The sequence below is a fragment of the Phasianus colchicus genome, chromosome 6 (genome assembly GCF_987193195.1).
Source record: "Phasianus colchicus chromosome 6, bPhaCol1.hap1.1, whole genome shotgun sequence".
Lineage (NCBI taxonomy): Eukaryota > Metazoa > Chordata > Aves > Galliformes > Phasianidae > Phasianus > Phasianus colchicus.
Genome location: NC_143441.1, coordinates 32997112 through 33019415, shown reverse-complemented (window position 1 = coordinate 33019415; position 22304 = coordinate 32997112). Strand labels below are relative to the sequence as shown.

Sequence of the window (22304 nt, the reverse complement as noted above, 5' to 3'; positions counted from 1 at the left end):
TATTTAGCATTTTTACAGTACACAGAGAAGTTCTTAAGGTAAAATAACTTATAATAGCTATCACTTTTTGCAGCTAATGTTGAATAAAGTGAAGGGTTTATGCACGTGCCGAATGACAAGAGAGGGAAAAGATGAAAAGTGTTTTATTTTTAAGACACAAAGCTAGAGTTTATTTTCAAAAATCAGAACAACTCTTTAAACGCTTTTAAAGAATCACAGTGAAGATCTGGAGGAACAGAGTAACTTTTAGGCATAACAATGCAATTCAGCAGAAAGAATGACTTAATAATTAAGTGCTGTAGACTAATCTTACACCTGCTATTAAAATAGAGGGAAATACTCATAGAGCAGCATTTTCTATACACTTGGTTATGTGTTTTATCAAGAAAATTTCATTAGAAGGTTCCAGCAGATAAAAGTGACCTCCAGGAAGACTGTAAATGGAAGTATCTCCTCTGGTTATATTGAGCCAGGCTGAAAAAGATATTTAAAGTGTCAGAAATGTCAACTATTCTGGTCATCTTATGTAACCACTTCAAAATTATTTAGTAATTGCTTTAAATCCCTCATCAACGGCTTTCTGTGCATTTCATTGTGTCTCTGTTTTATTTAAGAAGGTGATAAAAGACCCTAGAGAACTCTGTTCATGAAATGATTTGCTACAGCAGGGAAATGCCTACCCAGAAAAGGAAAACTTTAAGCGAAGTACCTTCTGCATCATGCACTGTTTCTTCAGAGCCATCAAAGCAGGTGACATCACAGGAGAAGATGGTTTTCCTTTCTGCCTTCTCAAAACTGTGAACATAGCAAAGTTTTATTACCATAACTTTCCCTGTCTTAAGATACCTTTGGGTTTTGGGTTTTGCCTCTATACACAGAATAGCTATTTTTTTCTACTCAAAACCAACAAAACTTTATGGGTTAAATTGTGCAGAACATCAAGAAGTGGAATTACTTTGTTTGTAAGAGTCCTAAGTCCTTACGCTACTGCGCTTATGTCTCAAGTTTTAAAGAAAAAATGACTCAACAGTTAAGAAAAAAGAGCTTTAGCCTGCAATGAAAATTCTCCCTGACAATAAAATGTATGCTTTCTACTTATATTAAAGTTCTGATATTTCAGGTTCCTAAGGCCAAAGCTGGTCCTTCTTTTTGCCACCCACAACTAGCTGAGCTAGCTGTAGAATAGTAGGTGGCATGGAAGTTTCCTCTCTGTTCCTAGAAGAAAGAGATTCTTTGCTTCTGGTTAGGTTAGTGGTCTTTGGATCAGAAGGCTGAACAATGTGATCCTGAAGCATGACTAGCTTCAAGTTTTACCATGACGTATTCAGTACTGTAATAATAGTAGTGGCAGTTTCATAAGCAGTATTTTCATTTATGGCAGAAAAAGTAGACATAAAGACACACTAAGGAGAAAACTACGTTTACTGTTTCGTATTTTTAATAGCAGAAACCAGAGCAAATTGCAGAGGAATAAAAAAAAAAACTACCTGAAATGATCAGGCAGAATTAAAGCTTTAAAATATAAACGTCATACAAAATTGTAAAACTTACGAATATGTCTGAAGAATGCTAACATCTTCTCTTACAGTAAGTATCAAGTGTTTCTTGATGTCCTCATTTTTCAGAAACTCTGAAGGAGTTCCTCCTAAGAATTTGACGTGTTCAAGAATGTCTTCATCTTTTGCTTCATTTACTTTTCCCATCAGAAGAAATGCTTCAGACTGTGAGCACCAGACAAAAGATCAGGTGTTGTGTTTAATACCACAGTATTAAATAGTACACCATACTATACACCACTTTAAATAATATTTTCACTAAGAATTGTTTTAGTAAAAAACTTGGAAGACACTCTATCACCAGTAATCAGTGGCTGATAAGTTTAACATTTGCAGAGAATGCTTCTTCACCTGGTGTAGGGATCCTGCTTTGGCAGGGGGGTTGGACTCGATGATCTCTGGAGGTCCCTTCCAACCCCTACGATTCTGTGATTCTGTGATTCTTAGAGAGGGTTAGGAGACAGTGTTTGCTAACTGAGGGTAAGTGAGAAAAACACTGAGAATTTCAGACACATAACAATGAATTTGATTTTGACTCTCACTATTGAAATATAAGGAATAAAACAGTGAAGAAAAGCCTAACTAGTGGGCACAGTGCCCACTGATGTACTGCTGGAGTGACCTAGAAGTTATGGCAATTTTCAGGACTCGTAATTACTTCTATGAAGCACTAGCTCGTGCTCAAGCATGCTTGTTAACAAGTCCCAGAAAGAGAAGAATGGAAACAGCGGATGGCAGCTGAACACAGGAGGGCTGGGGAAAAGCCCAGTCGCTGTTATTTTACTGTGAAAGACCAAGAGAACCAGCAGAACAACCAGAAAATCAGAAGCAGAGGGTACTGAGGGCAGATTAAGAAAGTAAAAAAGGATTAAAAGGAGAAAAAATAACTGGCAAATGCATTGAGGGCTGGTGTGGGAGGCTGATAAAAGACTCAGGTAAGACAGTTTTTTCATGTTACAAAGGAGTTTATGTTTTGTTTTTGTTGTTTGTTTTTTTTTTAATATGAAGCCAAAGGCCATCGAGTATACTCAATAGAGTATTGAGAAGATCAAGGAGATTGTTCTGTCTAGGTTAAGGTTAGCTGTGGTAAATATTCCACTGAAATTCTCCATCCATCTCAGAATTAACATCCTCAAAGAAATCAGAACATTTTTCTGATGTGGCCTGAAGCTTGCTTTGTTTTAAAGCACTTGACGTATACAATACTGTAAAAGGATACCACAGGTGTTTTACTTGTGCTAGCTAATCTACTGTTCTCTTTTGCACTGGTAACTTACATGTGGGGCATATACCCCTGATAAAAAAAGATGGATCGGCTCTAGTCCATGCTTTTCTTTCAAGTGTACCGCAACTGCATAGCTAATGTAAGCTCCAAAACTGCAGCAAAAAGAGAAAGTAATAAAAGTATAAGTAAAATCTGGAAAACATTAACATAATTTGAACATTAGTGCTTAACTGGCTATCTTTAACAATGGCAGAAATTGTAAATACAGTGAATTTTATGGTTCTGTAATTATGACATAAATTATAGTGAAAGTAACTAATTCACACAAGATACAATACAGGCTAGTTTTACAAATCAGGCCTTTGTTGCCTGCATTTATTGTAGTAGTCTCCCAGATTTACAGTAAAGAGAGTTATGTTGAATAATTGAAACTAAGTGATTTTCAGAACATGTTCGTTTAATGATTGGTTCACCTCATGCATTCATTAAGAAGTAAACGTTGACACAAATATTAACACTAAACAATTGTAATGTATTAGTGTAAAAATAAATCACAGCACTGCCATTTTCAGAAGACATTGTACCTGAAGTCATTTAAAAGTAATCTCAAATAAATACAGATAGCCTTTGTAATCAGCAGCATCTTTTAGTATAGCTTGCCAAAACCTTTGCAGAAGTGTATTTGCCAATGGTTTTTGCCAAGAGGGTCGAATAACTATACAGAGCTTCAGGGTATCTGAAAATGTATGTATGTATGTAACGTCACCTGTGACCAAAGAACGCAAATGGTTTTTCTTGCAGATCTTTCAGCAAAGCACTGGTTATTTCATTAATGACAGCTGTCATGTCTTTTGCAAAAGGCTCCTTAGCGCGACTTTCTCTTCCAGGAAGCCTTACAACAGACACTACAGAAGAGACGGAGGAAGAGACAGAAAAGAATTGCAGTCATTTCAAGTGCAAACAGTAAAGCCATTTTCATTCAGTTTTCTCATCAGTTCTGAAAATATCCAGGTTATGTAAATTAATCCCTTTATGGTTGGTATATTGTGTTTGCTATTCCTACTGTTATCATTTAATCCTGTCATTAAAGACAGATCAAGTCTCCATCCCTTCCTTTTCTTGCAAATGTTCCCTCTCCCACTGGAGTAATCTATAAATGCCTTGAGACAGAAATTCACTTAAAATGATAACAAGCTTATGATCTCAGCAGAGGTTTTAAAGCAATTTTATTGCTGTTAGTACTAATAACAATCAAAAATCCACCAATTTCACTAAAAGTAAATCAATAAGGAATATCCTTTCAAGGGCAGCATTACAAAGCTAACCAACTATTAGAATCATACAGTCCCTGTGTTCCCCTTGGAAGGCTCTTTGGGGCTGTGCACAGTAAAAATGCAGAATTATCACATAAATCAATGAGCGTAGTATGTCTTTATTACATTCCTTTCAAAAATTTGGAGTTGTCTCTCACTGCTTAAAGAAAATAAGAAATAAATAGATCGGTAAGAATGTTGGCTTCCTGAAATTTCTGAAAGTAGTGGGTAACACACAAAGTATTTTACAAGAGATAGAATAAGCCACTGCATAGTACCATAGATAGTGGTACAAAAATGTTCATGTTTTTAATCTTTTTTTTTAAGACAACTAAAGCATCTGAAAGAGTGTGCCTCTATCTCCCTCTATCCATCAGGGTCTACAGTTGTTCCTAGGCTATCTCCTTAGTAACTTCGTTGAAAGCATTTCCTTCTGAACAAAAGTTCAGTTTAAGTTTTTACTACTTTTAATTTCTAGGAAAGGTAGATGTGACTTATGCAACAATTTGCAGGAAGCATGCAAGCAATTCGAGGACCAGTACAACTGCAATGGCAATGGCCACCATAAATGCTAAATACTTCCTCTTTTCTTTTGGAAGGTCTGGGATGAGGCCTTGGCTCCTCTTCAAATAGTTCAGCATTGGATCATTTTAGCACTGATACAGCCTGGCAGCAATGACAATTGCTTCACGCTGTATCTAAATGTAATGTCACTGTTATAAATCCATTGTTTAAACTTCAAATTTGATAACAAGGAGTGCAGAATGATGCAAATGCTCTGGATAAATTAATTCTGTGCAGCTTCCCAGTGATAAAAAGTACTTCTTAGATCTTCATAAGGCTTCTGCTTCAGAAGGCACCGCTGATGTCTTGTTTTCACACAGTTAACAATATGCCACTGTGTTGCTGCTTCTGAATCCTATCAACAGTTTCTGAGGCAGCAAGCATACTACATGGTCTCCAGAAATATAGCTCCAAGGATATAACTTTTTAACTTAGTCAAGTATAAGGTACAAGGTGGTACAGAAGCTTAGTAAATCCAGAATCCTAATGGAAATGTGAATTCCTAGTGGAATTCCTTTCTAGATATAAGGTCCATTGGAAAAAAGATTGCAGTGCTCTCAAGAACGTGATATTCTGTTTAAAAAAATGTGGTAACTGCAATTCAGACTGCCCAGCTTTCTTAACTTCTGCTTGAACTACACAAATGACAAACCTTCAATTGAGCTGCTGAAGAGTTTGCCCCATTGAGCAAAGTGAGAAGTTCCACCTCCAGCCCAGGGAAAGCAAATCAGCCTGCAGAGAGCATTTGGCCTTTTATATGGACGAACAATTGCCTTCTCCATGCCTGGGAAAAAATAAGAGTAACCAATATGAAAACATCCCATCATTCTAAAGCAAATCTCTTTAGTTAAAGGAAAATTAAACTGCATTAAGTTTAATTTATAACAGAGGACTAATATTTTCAATCATCAGAGCTGCTTGTGCTGTGACAACAGTCAGTTAGATACGAGATAATCTTCATGCAACAATGAAAACCAGTTTTATAGAACCAGTTTTATAGAATGCTTTTATAGAGGTGATGGAATAGCATTGGGCAACACCTTTGGCAGTATTTTCTTCTATTTGAGTCATTGGCCACAAGGAATATCGCAAGCAGCAAAAGAAATTGATCTGGGGTTTCGAGCTGGCTCTTCAAAAACACAGGCTTTTAGAAGATATCCCAAAATATAAGGTCCATCTGGAGACATAGAAAACACAATGATCACATATTCAGTATTCTGTCTATAAAAGTAGTAAAAATGGATCTCCAAGGAACAGCTGGATGCAGTTTCTTTTTCTGCTTACAGAAAGCATCTATGAAATTTCTCATTCATGTATTTATCCAGTCTCCCCTTACATTCACATAGTCAGCATCCACAACATCCTCTTGCAATGAGTTGTATTGTCCATTGCATGAAGAATGACTCCTACAACTTCTTTTGGTGCCCTCAAGTAGCCACATAAGGAATGCAAATGGGAATCCCTCTGAATCTGCCGCTAAGCATTTCTGAAATCTTCTGTCACATTCTCTCAACCCTCATTCAGCTTCCAGAATGAAAAAGAGTGGCTTGCTTTAATATTCTTCATATGGCAGTGCTTCTGCATTCATGACTATGATCATTGCCCCTGTCTGTTTTCTCATTTTGTTGTATCCTTTTTGAGATGATGGAATTACCAGAACCACGCACCCATTTAGCATAGCCACTCTAGTGCTTTTGGTCACTGACAGACAGAAGTAACACTGAAGCAAGATCTGTAACTACTCTGTTCTTTTTACTGAGATGAGAAATAGGATTAAAGATGCCAGCTGCATTGTTCTTAATAACTCTTCTATTAGAATAGTTATTCTCAACCATTCTTCTTCTTTCTTGACTTTCCTTTATTATTGCAGATTAGGTTGGTGGACATGAGCACTGAGGTGACATCCACTGCTTACTGCATACCAGGCTCTGTTCCCCCAAACAGAAATAACCGGGCACAGATAAATTACTTAGAAGTGACAGTGAAACAGAATTTGTAAAAAATCTGCTACCATTAAAATAAACTCACAGCTACCTGTTAAAAAGACTGTAAAACTAATAGGAGATAAATATAAGCAGCTTAAAAAAGAGCAACATTTCCAAGATGATTAAAGTCATCACAGGTATTACTTCTCACTGTGAATACAGCTTGGTACATGCAAGAGCTTATATGTAGCCTTTTTACTTGCTCACAAAAGTATGAGAAGTACAACCAGATCAGAGTAGGCAGCAATTCTCACTAATTTTAATGCAGACAAGAAAGAAGAAAATCTATTGTGATGTTGCTGTAGCTAAAATTTTGTAGATTTTTGGGCATGTTTAAATTAACATTAACATCAACATTTGTCAGGAATCATTTAAATAAACTCCAAGGAAAGCAAGCCAAGCAAGCTTAGATCAAAAGTTAACTGGCAAAAGATGTGTCTCATAGTCAGTGAGGTATGGTGGAACCAGCACAGCAGAAACCATAATTCCTTAGGTAGATTCATTCAGCATCAGTACCACCAGTTCCATTTACATGGCCACTTCTTCCTCACAAAGACAGAAACAAACATTTTGGAAGCCTTTAACTTGACAGACAAGTAAGAATACAAAAATCTTTTTTCAAGCCAATTCTAAAGATGACAGAAAAATTGCAGGCACGAGAAAGAAGCACATTTAGCCAAGTCTTTAAACTATTTCATGATACGTTACCAGTCACTGGGAATCTTTCACGCTTTCTACTCATACAGGTTTATCCCGTTATTGTCCAACTCACCTTAGAAGTAAAGTACCTGAAAAATCACCAGTGCAAGTGCCAAGAAATGACAGCCCAAGGGCTGAATCAGTGCTCTGTAACGAGAAGAGAGAATCAGACTTTATGTATCAGCAGATGTGAGGTGAAGCCAGTCATGCAGGTGAGGAAGGAATATGATCCAGGTGGAAGAGTCACTTGCTTTATGTCTTTTCTGAAGGGGAGGAGTTTATGCACAGAAAAAAGGCAGGGACTGAAGCACAGAACATCCCAAAAAGAGACTGGAACATCTGGGCGTGACATCCAGCAGTGTAAGAAGGGAGTCCACATGGATCCCAGCAATTTAAGCAGCATAGGTTAGCACACCAATGGCAGCATGGAAGTTGTAGCAATTTTACTACTGGCAGTCCACAACCTAACTGAAAAAATAGCCTTTACAAAGCAATAAAGAAAAGCCAGCCATTTAGGAAAACTATGTTCAGATTTACAGCACTCACACCACCGCTGGGCAGTTTTGTAAGGGGCTGAAGGTGTGAACCTCATTGCCTGATTTAAATAAAACCCTACATTTGATTACTGGGCCAGTTATAATTTCAACAAGCTGGAAACATGAACACACTGGTTACATGTGATGGTTTTGTGTCATCTCCCAAGATGTGCTTCTGAAGATGCTATCAGCAACCTAAAAATCCCAGTGTATTTTGTAACTGCATTTGCAGCACTAGGAATATTGCCATCTTCTTCCTTTTTTTTTAGTGTTGCCCTAACAAAAATAACAGTAATAAAGTAATAATAGTAATAAAGTAAGGATATTCCAAAGCATTGGCCAAAACTAACAGACCAGAGTGCCAAAGTGTGTTGTGATCCTTAACTTAAGATGCATCAGCTGGATTACTCTGTAGTTTTCACATGATTGCTGGTACTGCTACCCAGAGAGCAGTGGGTGCCCCAACCCTGGAGCTGCTCAAGGCCGGGTGGGATGGGCCCTGGGCAGCCTGACCTAGTGGGGGGCAACCCTGCCCATGGCAAGGCAGTGGGACTGGGTGGGCTTTAGGGTCCCTTCCAACCCAAGCCCTTCTGTGATGCTGTCACTATGATTATTCTCCTTTTCTCCATATCTCTCTAGGAGACTGAGAAATGTGTGGTGTTGGTTGAAAAGTGCACTTGCTGGCCCAGCCAGTCAGCTGGGCTTCCCCAGATGAGGTCTGCAGCCTTCCATTCACTGCTGATTTCCTGCTGTCCTGGGAACCCTCAATCAGGACAAAAGACCTCATGCAAACGATAACAAGAAAGCCTTCCCCATCCCTTCTCTCCCAGCTGCAACCGTTTCCATGGGAACAGGCACGGGGAAGGCGAGGGCTTGGCAGTGAATGCTGATCACAGCTCTGCAAAACTTCCAGATGGCCGAAGTCAAAATGCCAGCAGCCACTAAGGTTCTTTCATAGCACGTCTGTGTTGCAATTAATATGAAGTAAGATGCGGCACACCTATGTTTGGAAGGTGCACAATTTAAAGCAGCTTATATTGGCTGACTAGTCCTGACCTGTGCTGTTATGCCCAACAGGGCTTCTCCGCATGATGCTAACAGACGCATCTGCTTATAACTTACAATTTATAATAAAGCTCCTAATGTGCTATATTTACTCCAACCTCACATGGTGGCAATTATCAAATCAGACACATAATGTTGATGTCCTGAAAGTCGGCTGTTAAAAACATCAGGTCCACCAATGATGCTCATAGAGTAATAGAATATTACTGGAAACGACTGTTTTCTAACTAAGGTTGAAAATAAAATATGTTAAGAATTAGATTCTGAAAGTACATCATTAAATCATTAAAGTAGCATGACATTTCCTTAAGAATAGTGAATTACAAATTGTACGTTCTGGTTGGTTTTGTTTACCTTCTAACTTTTTTTCTCAGTCTCAAAGAATTTTCATTTTTCAAACAAAAATTAACGTTTTCACAAATGAAGTATTTCCAAGAGATGCTACTCTCAACCAAAATTATTTTTCACTTTCATCTTCATCCCTGAAAACAAAGTCTTTACACAACCAAATTTGCCAACTGCAGAAGTCCAGAATTTCCTCCTCCTTTAAGATTTCTTTGCTGCTGCTCTATTGGCAATTTTCAGTCTCTTTTGGGCAACAACAGTAATACAAAGAGACCTAGCAGTAGGTCACAAAGACTGTAAGTGAGTGAAGCACTTACCAGACAATGGTAAGTATGATTCTATCAGAAATAATGATGAAAGTGAGCATGATTTTTATGCACTAGTTACAATCCTGGGGACCAAACAATGTGATCTTTGTCTAGGCGTAAAACCATTGCTGGAGCTGTTGTAATTCACTAAAATTTAACGTGTCTTGTTTTGAAAGCTAAAATCAGCACATACAGATCCCTGCAGTAAAGCAACAAAGGAGCACTGTTTCTTGGTTGCACACATAAGATATGAAGAACTAAGTCATGTATGTTGCTTGATAAAGGTTGGCTCTTATTATAGCCCATTGTAAAATACATTGGATTATATGTACTGCAAGCCATTTAATTTGCTTTCTCCTCTGTAAATCATCGCTTACTGTCAATAATTATTATTTTAACAAACCTTTGCTATTTTAGCATCTTTACTGCAACTGTACATTACTTCGTGGTCACTCTTCTTCAAAAGATAAACTTAAATCTCTCCCTTTTAGAAGTATTCATGGAGAGACATGCAATTAAGCAGTTCTCATTATACCTGAAGGAAGAGCTGCAGTAAGCCTCCTCTCTAGGACAGTCTTGAGACAATCTTAAATAAATGAAAAGTGTCACTTTATTGCTCTTAAGTATGCAGAAGTAAATGTGGACTGAAAAGCAGAATCTGCAAAATGGAAGACTTCAGAGATGTATTAGCAGGATGTCCTGGAGAGACTGGGAAAGATGAGTACCACCAGATAGAGTACTGAATAATCTCACCTGGAATTCTGCCTGTCATACCGGTCAGCCTCTTCAATAAAGGTAACGTCAAGCTGGATCAGATGTAGGGCATAGCTAGAATACAGAGCTTATGGAAGAGAAGTGAGGGCACTTTGAATAAAAGTACAGACTGTCCATGAACTAACCATAACTAGAAATAGGATTTTAACCCATCACATTCTGAAATAGCTTTTCAGACAAGAGCAGAAAAACTAGCTGTGCTAAGATGGCAATTCAGGTTATTAAAGTGGTTGTGTAATACATAGGTGAACCCTTCTGGTACCACACTGCTATTAGCTTGATGAAGGAATGCATCTGCAGACAAGGAGAGAAAGCCAGCTAGCTGCAATGCTGAAAGAATAGTTCTGCTAACAGAGGGCCAGTTTAGTTTAACAAATACAAAGCCCTTTTCATTACTGTACTCAGTATGTAGTATATGCAATAAAGTCAGACCATTAAGGCCTGGTAACTAAGAAAGAAAATAAAATAAAGGCGTACTAAAAATAGAGAAAACAGGAAATCTGGAGGGACTAGGACTCATAGGAAAGCTGACTTTCCAGCTTTGCACAGGAATATTATGTGTAGAAGTTACATAAAAAATGTTCTGTCTGTATACAGGACTGGCCATGGAAAATATAAAGAAATTAAAAAGATGCATCTGGGCACACACTGGGTACAGTGACAGTGATGGAAATATGGGTAGGTGATGACGGCAGCAACTGATGATGTGTTGATGGTTGTACTAGATGATCTTACTGGTCTTTTCCAACCTTAATGATTCTGTGACTCTATGTTATTGTTGTTAGCTCAGGAGGAGATGAATGTGTGGGCACCTACCACTATCTGAAGCATCAAGGTAACTGGTAGAAGTGTAGAAGCGTGTCAGTGGTGCTATGAACAAAATTCAGAGTGGTGCTTCTGAGAAAAAACAAAATTCCACTGGAACTGATTTCCCCTCCCTCTCCTTGCTCTGTGCTCAGTCACAGACACAGAAAGGTATTGTGGCAGGACCCCAGCTGCCTGGAGGAGACCTGCCTGCACATCCTCTTAGCAGTGAACCCTAAAACTGGGAAAACAGTGCCTGAGTTCAAAAAAACAGATCTTGTAAGATCCAAATTTAAACAATGAAGGTTCATGTAAAGAAATATGGGCAGGGGGTGCACTCTCACTCTCCACCTTTCTGCCCACAATCTTTAAACTTCTACACAAAAGTGCTCTGATGCTCCCAGCCCAGGCTCAATCTTACATTCCTCCTGGGAAGTCCATCTGGTCTAGAGCGCTGCAAAGGCAGACCACCCACAACCTCCTAGAGTAACATATGGGGTATGTGTAAGATAAGCTTAAAAGCTCCACATACTGTTGTCTCAGATACATCACACATCTTCAAAAGCAAATTTGGGTCTTCAGTGTTGGAAAACTCGTTAACAGCTTGGGGACAAACCTTATTCTATAGAAATGCTTTCAATCAGTAAAGAAAACTAAAATGTTCAAGGCAGGGATCCAAACATTACTCAGTTCTATGACTGTAGATCAAGACACAAAAACTGATTGCAGCACTTCCAGGCAGCAGTAACAAATGAGAGAAAATTTATCAAGTACTACAAGCTAATAAGACAATGCAAACTGTCAGTAAGAAAGCTACTCTTAATGTTCTGCTCCTTGTAAATAAAAATAAATAGTAGCCCTATAAACAGCACAGTTATCCTCAGTGGAAAAAAAAAAAAAAGAAAGAAAGAAAGAAAAGAAAAAAGAAAGAAAGAGTCAGAATTGGCACTGTGGACTCCATTCCATTCATAAGAAAAGATAGACATTTTTCAAGAACTCGACACCAACCTGAAGTCAGAAAAGAGTATCTCCTTCAGGTACAACCTGTGACACTCCTGAAATTTTTTTTCAAATCCTTCAGTTGATACCTCAGGGTTTGAGTGATCTACACACCAGTTTGAGGGCTGAAGTGCTCCACTGTAAACTGAGTAACATTTTAGAGAGAAGGAGACTGAATGAGAAATACAGCTGACTGCCAAGAATCCAGAAACTCCTAAAAAGCATCAAAGGCAACATTTTAGGCTGGACAGAAATAAACTGAAGCAGAATAAACCTACAAACATCTAAGCCAGGCATTTGCTGAGCTCTATGGGATTACAACTGTACCCTGAAAACTTCCCCCAAAGGGCAATCAAAGAAATGCACAAATGAAGGAAATCACTGACAGAGATGACCTAAGAATGAAAAAGAAGTCAGACCTGATGTGAATCCTTAAAAAATCATAACATACAGTAAACAAATGAAGCAACTAAAGTTACATGGAAGGACTTACAGAAGATACCCAGAAGTTGTGCCACAAGTCTCTGATAAAATAGCCCTTCCAGACATGCAAAGCTGAGCCTCATACAGAAAAAGAACCTACTGCACACCCCAGAAGGTAGTAATCCCATCACTACATGGAGCAAATATGCAATCTGATAACAAATCATTAGGAAATGGCATGAGGAAAGCATTGCTGAATGCTCTCAGGCATATTAATAGCATGAAAGTTCTTCTATAAGAGGATAAAAAATTTCTGATAGAAGTGTATTTATCAGGACCTTAAACTTGTCTTAGCAAAGTGTACAGATGTAGGCTGCTAATCTTCCACAGCATAGCATCACAGGCTCTGTAGAACTGGTGTTAACAAACATTTGCAGCATATTCATGTTTACTTCTGGAGGTTCGAAGAAAGCCAGGAAACTCCATAGTGCTACAGCAGCAAAACTATTCGTATTGCACGTATAATCAAGGAACTGCCTATTGCTCTTTCCTAAGAAATAATTGATAAATTGTGAAGGATGGGATTTTGTCTAAAGTGGACACAGCAGTGACAGTAGTAGATAAAAGAATAAACATAAAACAGTAGATACGTGCAGTGAAATCAGGAATATCTCAGCTGGTCAGGAAAAGATGCATAGTTGAGAGCACAGACTACATTTATTGCCAACAAAAATCACAACCAAGAGCCTGGGAAAAGGTCATGAGATACACATTCACTTTTAATGCAGCAGCTACCTCACCACAGCAGATTACAGCTTCAGCTTCTGCACACTGGAATACAGAATCAAATCACAGAATTGTTTGAGTTGGAAGGGACTTTCAAAGGTCATCTGGTCCAACTCCCCTGCAATGAACAGGGACACCTACAGCTAGATCAGGGTGCTCAGAGCCCCATCCAGCCTGACCTTGAATGTCACTTTGGGCAACCTGTACCAATGCCTCACCACCATTATTGTAAAAAACTTTTTTCTTATACCCAAATCTAAATCCCCCCTATTAATTTGAAACCATTCCCATTTGTCCTATCACAGCAGACCATGCTAAAGAGTCTCTCTCCTTCTTTCTTACAGACCCCCTTTAGATACTGAAAGATCGCTCTAAGGGTCTCCCCAGAGCCTTCTCTTCTCCAGGCTGAACAGCTCCACCTCTCTCAGCCTGTCCTCGCAGGGGAGGTATTCCATCCCTAGGATCATTTTTGTGGCCCTGCTCTGGACACACTCCAACAGGTACACATCTCTCCACATCTAGATACAGTACCCCAGGTGAGATCTCACAGCACAGAGAGGCAGGAACCACCCTGATCTGCTGCCAAGATCATAGACATTTGGTGCATAGGCACAACAAACAACAAATTCTGCAGTGTATCAAATTGTAATACATCAGCTAACTTCAAGAAACTATTCATTGTCGGCCAACAGACTTGATAAAGTTTAAATAAATCATAATAATTGCTTTTATTATAGCCTAAGGATATATACTCTAGGTAAGGATTATCAAGGAAAAAATCATTGATGACAAATTGACATTCCTTGATAATTTGTTGATAGAGGAGAAAAGACACATAATTATCAACATATATAATCAGAACAACAAATATTCATTTGGCAAGGAAAGCATCGTGCCTGGACTGGACTGAAAATGAATGCAAGACCAGGGTGGAAACAAGACCTTGCATGGAAAGCAGTAAAAAAGCAGAATTTGAAATGAAATGGGATGGTGGTAAGAGCCATGGCACCAGTACAGCCTCAGTTCATTTCCAGCCTTTTGGTCCAGGAGTTCAGCAAAGTCTTGCATTACAGATAAGGACGAAATACAGGCATTTCATTGGAAATTGAAAGAAGAAATATGAATTTGAAGAAAGTGCTTAAAAAAAACCCTCAGCAAAACAATAAACAAGTATGTACATGGCTTGAATACTAGCTGCACCCACTTACTTAAGAAAATTAATTTTCTCCTAATGTCAGCATATATAGTGCATGAGCAATCTCATAACAAATAAAAAATCAATATTGACTGAGCAGCACAATTACCATCTGCAGGGGTTGCCACTAGAGTTAACTGAGCACAATTTTCCCCTTTACTGGGCTCTGCTCAGGGTTTTAGACAGTGATAGCTTACGACTGTCTCCACCTTCCTTTAGGCAGAGCTGTTGCACCTATCACCTACAACCATGAATGAGAGCATATGTGCTGAGCGGCTTGTGCTAAGAACTTTGGATATTTTTTCCTTGATATCTGATGCATTTTTCTTTGAAAAAGGGTTGTTTATTCAGGTGTTACCTTCATTTCCAGTTGCTGTTAGGATTACTGCTCCATGGCACCACCTACAGCTTTCCCAGTATCACAAAAAAGTCCCCATCGCCCACTTACCTCCTAGCTCTGATATATGTCAACCAGCCATAAGGGTCAAAAGGAGAATTGGGTAAAAAATATTTACGAAAAGTAATGAATGCTGTAGGCATGAATTCACAGATGTTTCCTCCTCAAATTTAACTTGATCTTGATGACAGCAGAAGTAATCCTGCCCTTCCCAGCTTCTCAAAGCATAGTTTTCTATTCCAATCTTTTTGTCAACACTAAAAAGTATGTAGCAAAGTAGTAAGAGCAGTTTATCAAGCTGAGAACTAGTACTTACTTTGTAGGTTAGTTTTCAGATAAATCAGTCAGCAGATCCCATACAATTTCATCATCTCCTGCTGATAAGAGGAAAGGGACAAGAATTCAAAACATTTTTTGCAAACTGATCTACTTAAGCCAGCTGGAAAGATGCATGCTGAGATTACATATACATTCCCAAAATTTGGATGTAAAAGACAGATCTGTGTGGTAACCTAATGGAGTAATTATTTTACAACTCTTAATTAAAAAAAAAAAAAAAAGACAACAACAACAACAAAACAACCCTGCAGAGTCTGTATTACTGGTTATAATACACCTTCAGTTGATTTCACTGTAATTCAGGAAAAAAAAATAGCCACACATAATAAAGAACTATTGCATGAACAGATGATCTTTTGGGGCATACATTCAACTGAATCTGAATTTAGGTGAAATCTAGGCAGTTCTAGTTAGGGAAGGCAGGAGTTCTAAAAAAAATAATAGTTTATTTCTAAATTGTCTTTATCTTTCAAGTGCTCCCATCTTTCGGTCTTTTATCTAAGATCCGATTTAGACTGTTGCACTGAAGACAGAATCATAGAATTGTTTGAGCTGGAAGGAATCTTTAAGATCGTCCAGTTCCAATCTTCCTGCTACAGACAGGGACACCTCCCTCTAGATCATGCTGCTCACAGCCCCATCCAGCCTGGCCTTGAATGCCTCCAGGGACAGGGCACCCACAACCTTGCTGAGCATCCTGCTCCAGTGTCTCACCACCCTCACAGTAAAGAATTTCTTCCTAATACCTAGTCTAAATCTACCCTCTTCCAGTTTAAAACCATTTCCCCTCATCCTGTCACTACCTGCCCTTATAAAAAGTCCCTCCCCAGCTTTCCCATAGGCTCCCTTCAGGTACTGGAAGGCCACTGTAAGGTCCCCATGGAGCCTTCTCTTCTCCTCACAAAGGAGGCTCAGAGTGCTCCAGCCCTCTGATGATCTTTGTGGCCCTCCTCTGGACCCTCTCCAACAGCTCCATGTTCCTTCTTGTGCTGGAGGCCCCAGAACTGGACACAGTACTTCAGGTGGGGGTCTCACGAGAGCAGAGTAGAGGGGCAGAATCACCTCCTCTGATCTGCTGGTCATTCTTCTCTTGAGGTAACCCAGGTTACGTCTGTTTTTTTGGGCTGCAAGCACAGACTGCTGACTCATGCTGAGTTCTTTCATAAACTGACACCCCCAAATCCTTCTCCTCAGGGCTGCTCTCAAGCCATTCTCCACCCAGCCTGTATTTATTGCCCCATCCCAGGTGCAGACCTTGCATTTGGAAAGGTTGAACTTCAGGAGGTTGGCATGGGCCCACCTCTCAGTCCTTCCAGGTACTTCTGGATGGCATCCCTTCTCTCTACAGAGTCAACTGCACCACGATATAATGATATATAAGAATTCCTCTGCACAATCAAGACTTTCCTGGATTGTAACTTTTCTTAACCACACATTTTAAGTTTGGTATATGATCTGATCAATTAAAGGCAGCCAAAATATGGTTGAGATAGTTCACAGTCAAAAAATATATTTATTATTTTTATATATTTATTTATTTACTTATTATGAAGCTATTGGCAAAGAAATGGTTCGGTGTAAAAAAAGTCTGAATTTTATTTTAAGAAAATATTCCTGGAGAAGTGTATATTCTATGACTCTCCCCACATTTAGAATACGTTAAAAATCCTAGTTGTATAAAAAGCAGTATAAAAGACTAAAAGAGCAGGCAGATAAATTAGAGAATAATTTAGGCTGGAAGAAATCTCTAGAAAAATCATTTCAGGATGTCAATAGCTTTCTTGTACAGAGGACTCCAAAATGGATACAGACATAGTCTTGCAGCACATAGACATTTTACATTTTACATTATTTTTTAATCACACTTCTGAGACACAGGCTTTTCAGATCATGATGATGTTTTACATTTGCTCTACTCATCATCTTATAGCAAGTGGACAAATACCAACTAAAAAATACAGTGGAAAGCATGAACCAACAAAACACTTGCTAAAACGAAGACAAACATAGAAATAGATCCAACAGTCTCACAGCTTTATACATAACTACATTAGACATAGGTTTGTTCACATACATAATTCACATCATCTTTAATAAAATTTAAAACATGCATTTTCCAAGGCACTTAGGCTTTTTAGACAACAACAGTCATGGAAAGAGATGCCCAATTAGAGAGAATGCACTCTGTAACATGCATAATAATATCCATTACAGGATTTGTAGGACTATCCTAGAAGTTTTTCCACTCAGGCAAAACCAGTGGTATGCTGCTGCACACAGGAGATGGCAAAATGATTAAACTTCAGGACAAAATCTGTAGGAAACCACATCTCAGTAGCTCCTGAGCTCAGGACTCCACCAATCAAAATCCTTCTCTGATTCCCTGAAGCTCCTCAGCCTGCCCACCTTCTCCAGAAGCTCTGCAACCAGGTTGAGCAGTTCTTCAACCTGAACAGATCTTCCACAGGTGTACTGTCATATTTTTATACTGCTGCTGCTGTCAGGCACTGACTAAAAACTCAGGCACATCCTTCATCTCAAAACTTGGATGGCTGCGTGTTCCCTCAGGAACACCCATCTGGGTGGCTGCATCACTTCGTGTGGCTGGAGAGGCCACATGGGATTCAGAGGACAAGGCTTTTTGCCCACTGGATACCATGGCAGATCTCCTTGTGAACAGGTCACAATCACTGCTGGAAACCACAGAGACTGTGCCCAGTAATGCTAAAGTCATGAAGAAAGCAAAGAAAGGGGATGTGGTTCCTTTTATGACATTTTCTGTCTTTAAATATTCCTGCTCTAGATATGTACAGTTTTAGATTATGATCTTCTTCTGAGGCATAGCAGAATAGTAGGATTAAGCAGCAATTTAGCAGATGAACAATTCATTTTTTCCCACTTTGTCCATGCTAGGTGTACTCCTCTCTAAGTACAATGTTGAAGAACAACACAGAAAACAAAATTCTCCTTGTTTCCATCCCTACAGTCTGAACAGAATATTAGCATATCTCGGTGTTATCTAAAATGTGTGGATGGAAATTTTTTGGCTAGGCCCCAACTCAAATAACAGCATAGCAATACCCATTGCTACAACTAAAGGCTTTAAGGCAGCATTTCAAAAATTTGCCATTTGGGATTCAGTTTATGAAACAGTGGTCTCTCTCATTTCACAATTACTAATGCTTCAGTGGCAAGAATGATCAAGAGATAGTATAATTACCAAGGATTGCAAAAATCACACGCAATGTTTTCTATCACATGCCGACTTTATTATGTTCCAAGCTCAATTCTCAACTGTGAAGTGAAATCTTAACCAAGCCTTAAGTTTGCTTAAAAATAACTGTTGCATACTGCAAAGCCTCTTCTTAAAATGTTGTGAAGAACGAGATTACATCTCCTGCCTCTTGAACGATGCAGACAGCCTAACACGCACCTCAGCCTCCTGTCCCCAGTGGCAATGTCATGTCCAACAGCTTTTCATAAATTGCTGAGAGGCATTCCTTGAGGCCTCAACGTCTCAGCAGCTCTTCCAGGCAGTGATGTCCCCCAAGGACAGAGGCGTGGTACACCTGTGTTGAACCATGGCTACCTATTGCACATGGCTCACTTCTACATATGGGTAGCAGCAGCACTTCTGGTGGTGTCAAAGGGCAGTCCTGCAGGTGACTTAAGGCAGAAAGCTCATTAACCATAGCCAAGTAGGACTGGGAGGCCTTGCGTTGCTTGCTGAGCCATAATGTGGCGCAGCACTTGTTCCCAGGAGCAAGGGCTGCTCTTACTTCCACTCTTAGCCTTGCTGCCTGCTCACATTCACCCTCCACTTCTGCAGAGCTGCTCATCGCACCGCTACCCCAAAGGCTTCTCCGCACTCTCCCTGGCTGACCGCTCACCAACGGCAGCGGAACCCCTGAGGACAGGCCTGAGCTCCTTACAGGTCCCACAGCTCCACTGGAACCCCAAGCGTAGCCCACGGGGGATCTCAGGAGAGGACCACACACGGCCCCCCGAGGCACGCTGTCGCGACCCCACACGCAGGGCGCACGCAGCCCGCGCCAAGCAGAAGCCGGTTACCTCCTTTCCCCCCCTTCCCCGAGCCCAGCAGCGCCCCCCGAGCCGCTACGCTCCGCGAAGCCGCTTCCCCTGCAGCCCCGCAGGGCCCCCAGCCCCGGCCGCTTGCGCACGGCCATCCCGCCCCGCCCCGCCCCGCCCGGTTTCCGGGCCCGCTTGGAAGTGGGGCAGAGGTGAGGGCGGTAGTCGGGAAGCGATCGGCCGCAGACGGCGGCGGCGGCGGCTCGGGGAGGTGAGCGGTGCTCGAGAGGGAGCAGTGCGGGGCCGGACGGCGCCGCGGCTGGGCTGGTTCCGTGCTTCCCCGGACAAGGCCCCGAGCCGACGTGTAAACATCGCCGTGGTGCGGTGGCAGCGGCCTCGGGCCTCGCCTGGGTTCATCTCGCTCGGGGGCTCGGGGGCTCGGTCGGGTAACGGCCGCTCAGCGGCTGCTCGGCAGCGCGGGTGGGTAGGCGGCCGGGCTGGAGGTGTGCGAGGGGTTTGGGGGATCCCCGCGGGCCCCGCAGGCGTAGCTCGGTGGGTCAGGGGCGAGCTGCTTGCATTTTGGGAAGGAAAAGGCGTAGTTTTGAGTTTATTAACTAGAATTAACCAAGAAGGAAGCGGTTGGGAGCCCTTTGGTCAGCGTTCCCCTGTTGTGTGTATGCTTCTGAGGCTGCTGGCCTCAGAACAGAATCCTGGTGTTTGGGTGTTGTCCGTAGAGATTCCTATGATGTATGCCTTACGCTGTGTAAATGGAATAAAGAAAGGAAAATAAAAAAGGAATAGTGAGGCAGTGTATAATTTATCTGCAGCATCACTAATAGATCTAATACTGTGCTGCAGGTCTACAACATGGAAAAGCAAGTGCTCGAGTCCTCTGAAGAGCGAACGTTTCAGTACCAAGATTCCCTGCCTCCACTGCCCGTACCTCCTCTGGATGAATCTTTAAGTAAATACCTTGACTCAGGTAATGACTTAACAGTGGAGTGGTGTGTGCACCTGGAACCAGGCTGGTATTTGCCAAGTAGCGTTCATATGCAGCTTGTACCAGCTGCTGTGACTCTGGAGGTTGAGGAGGGGGATGGAATTTCCTTGCATTTGGGGCACAATAATCACTTTCAAATTGGGAAACTAAGTGCCCAGAGCAACTTGCATAAAAGCTCCCACCCTAACTACTGTGCCCTTTTTCTTCAGCAAGAGGGGAATTGGGTATATAAGATGGTTGCCTTCTGTTGTTTTTTATTTTGGTGGGTTTTTTTTTCCCTCCAGAGGGCTTTTTTTTTTCTACAGCTATGTCTAATTAAAAATATTCTGCCCTCTACAAGTCTTGTTTTGTGTAATGACTACTTGGCCTGGTCATAACTGTGTTTGCACAGAATCTTTGTGTAAAAAAAAAAAAAAAAAAAAAAGTGATTTCAAACTTTTTTTTGTAATTAAATGGTGTTTTTCTCATTAATACTATTAAGTACAGAGCAGTAGAAAAAAGCATCAACGGGCATTTTTTGATAATTTAACTTAAGGAGATTTCTGCTTTGACAAGTCTAAAGAAAATAGAAGTTTTGAAAACATCAGTGGAAATGTATCTAGCTTTGTTTGTAAAACTAAGCTGACTTGTCAGAGCAACTTTTGATATACTGGGGAGGGCAAAGGTAGCCATTATCTTCAGATTTCTTTCCTATACTCCTTTAACCATTTTCAGAACTCAGAGACATTGAGCTTTTCTCTTGAATGTCTGCCACGTCTTACCATCCTACCTGTAATAGAGGAATGGTACAGTAAAACCTGAAGTTCTGTCCCTAGCATGGTCCTTTGTTACATCATAGTCTCTTTTTCCCAAAACACAAATCCCTGAATTCAGAGTTCTCTTTTATCCTGGGCATAGTAGAAGCCACCCCATCAGTGGAATAATTGATAGGTTTTCTTTGTTGTTCCTAATGATATAACTGCTTGATGCAGTGTGATGAAATGGTGTTTTTAGTGGGGTACAAGTTGATGTCACAACAAAATGCTTTTGTTCTGTTGTACTGTAGGTTAACTTAAATTGTGTTGTAATAGAACTGAATGTGCAATAACAATTACCCTTCAGAGCTTAATTTTGTAAATCTATCTGGCTTTCCAAGTTAATAAATAACTCTCTCCTGGAATGATGATACCTGACTGAATTTGTTTGCTCTTGTTTTCTGCTTCTCATCAGTTTTTTCATAAATAGCTTATCACATTTTTCCTCAATTTAATTTTTTTTTTTCCATGCTGAAGTTGTTTTCTGATTTCTGGTCCTTGTACATAAGCCATTCAGTAATTTTGATCGCTGTTATTGATCTTCTTTAGTCTGTCTTCAAGTTGAAGGAAAGTTATTTCAGTGCTCTTTCAATGCTGTCTCCCATTACATCCTCATAGGTAAGCTCAGGATGTGTGGGGTTATGAGTGGACAGTGAGGTGGATTGAGAACTGGCTAACTGACAGAGCTCAGAGGGCTGTGATCAGTAGTGCAAAGTCCAGTGTAAGGCCTGTAGCTAGTGGTGTTCCCCAGGGGTTGTTGCTGGTTCCAGTCATGTTCAATATCTTCATCTGTGATCTCAATGAAGGAATAGTAGAGTGCACTCACAACAAGCTTGTTAATGATACAGAGCTGGCAGGAGTGGCTGACACGCCAGAATACTGTGCTGCCATTCAGCAGGAGCTGGACAGGCTGGAGAGTTGGGTGGAGGGAAACCTCATTGATTTCAACAAAGGGGGTGTAGGCTTCTTCAGAAGGATTTGAATGTCCAAATGACCCTTTACAGTGCTCTGAATCATTCCTTGAGAACTCTTGTCCTCTCTTGGTCGGAGGAGAACCCTGGGCACTTAATATGAGTCAGTGTGCCTGATGGTAAAGCACTTACCTGTTTAAAGCCAGTCATCTGGAAAATCTGGATCTCAGATGATAGCCTGTTCAAAGCTTTACAGT

At 40.5% G+C, this 22304-nt stretch overlaps 2 protein-coding genes and 1 long non-coding RNA gene across 10 annotated transcripts in view; 2 read left to right on the top strand and 1 right to left on the bottom strand.

Annotated features, from left to right (window-relative positions):
* Window positions 1-29: 29 nt before the first annotated feature.
* Window positions 30-21763, bottom strand: OLAH (oleoyl-ACP hydrolase). 4 transcript variants are annotated; one of them, XM_090142868.1, is made up of 10 exons: window positions 21112-21763; window positions 15291-15351; window positions 10350-10437; window positions 7416-7489; window positions 5311-5442; window positions 3548-3686; window positions 2834-2933; window positions 1552-1721; window positions 710-795; window positions 30-474 (listed from the first exon to the last, which is right to left on the bottom strand). In XM_090142868.1, the coding sequence occupies exons 5-10, from the start codon at window positions 5438-5440 to the stop codon at window positions 341-343; spliced, it is 759 nt and encodes a 252-aa protein (XP_089998994.1). In that variant the 5' UTR covers window positions 5441-5442; window positions 7416-7489; window positions 10350-10437; window positions 15291-15351; window positions 21112-21763; the 3' UTR covers window positions 30-340. The 4 variants fall into 4 exon arrangements, with proteins under 4 accessions (XP_089998994.1, XP_089998995.1, XP_089998996.1 ...); XM_090142869.1 differs by lacking the exon at window positions 10350-10437; XM_090142870.1 differs by lacking the exons at window positions 15291-15351; window positions 21112-21763 and having other exon boundaries at window positions 10350-10709.
* Window positions 2159-9082, top strand: LOC149917525 (uncharacterized). The gene is made up of 3 exons (XR_016467810.1): window positions 2159-2491; window positions 3669-3744; window positions 8518-9082. It is a non-coding gene; the product is annotated as an uncharacterized LOC149917525 (long non-coding RNA).
* Window positions 19511-22304, top strand: part of CROT (carnitine O-octanoyltransferase) — a 19192-nt gene continuing 16398 nt past the window's right edge. The window contains exons 1-2 of one of the 5 annotated variants that reach the window (XM_031614309.2): window positions 19511-19613; window positions 20201-20324. In XM_031614309.2, coding sequence (XP_031470169.1) covers window positions 20210-20324 — 115 coding nt within the window. In that variant the 5' untranslated portion in view covers window positions 19511-19613; window positions 20201-20209. Of the gene's footprint in view, window positions 19614-19686; window positions 19895-20200; window positions 20325-22304 lie in introns of those variants that run through there. The other 4 variants (XM_090142866.1, XM_031614312.2, XM_031614311.2 and 1 more) reach the window with 4 other exon arrangements.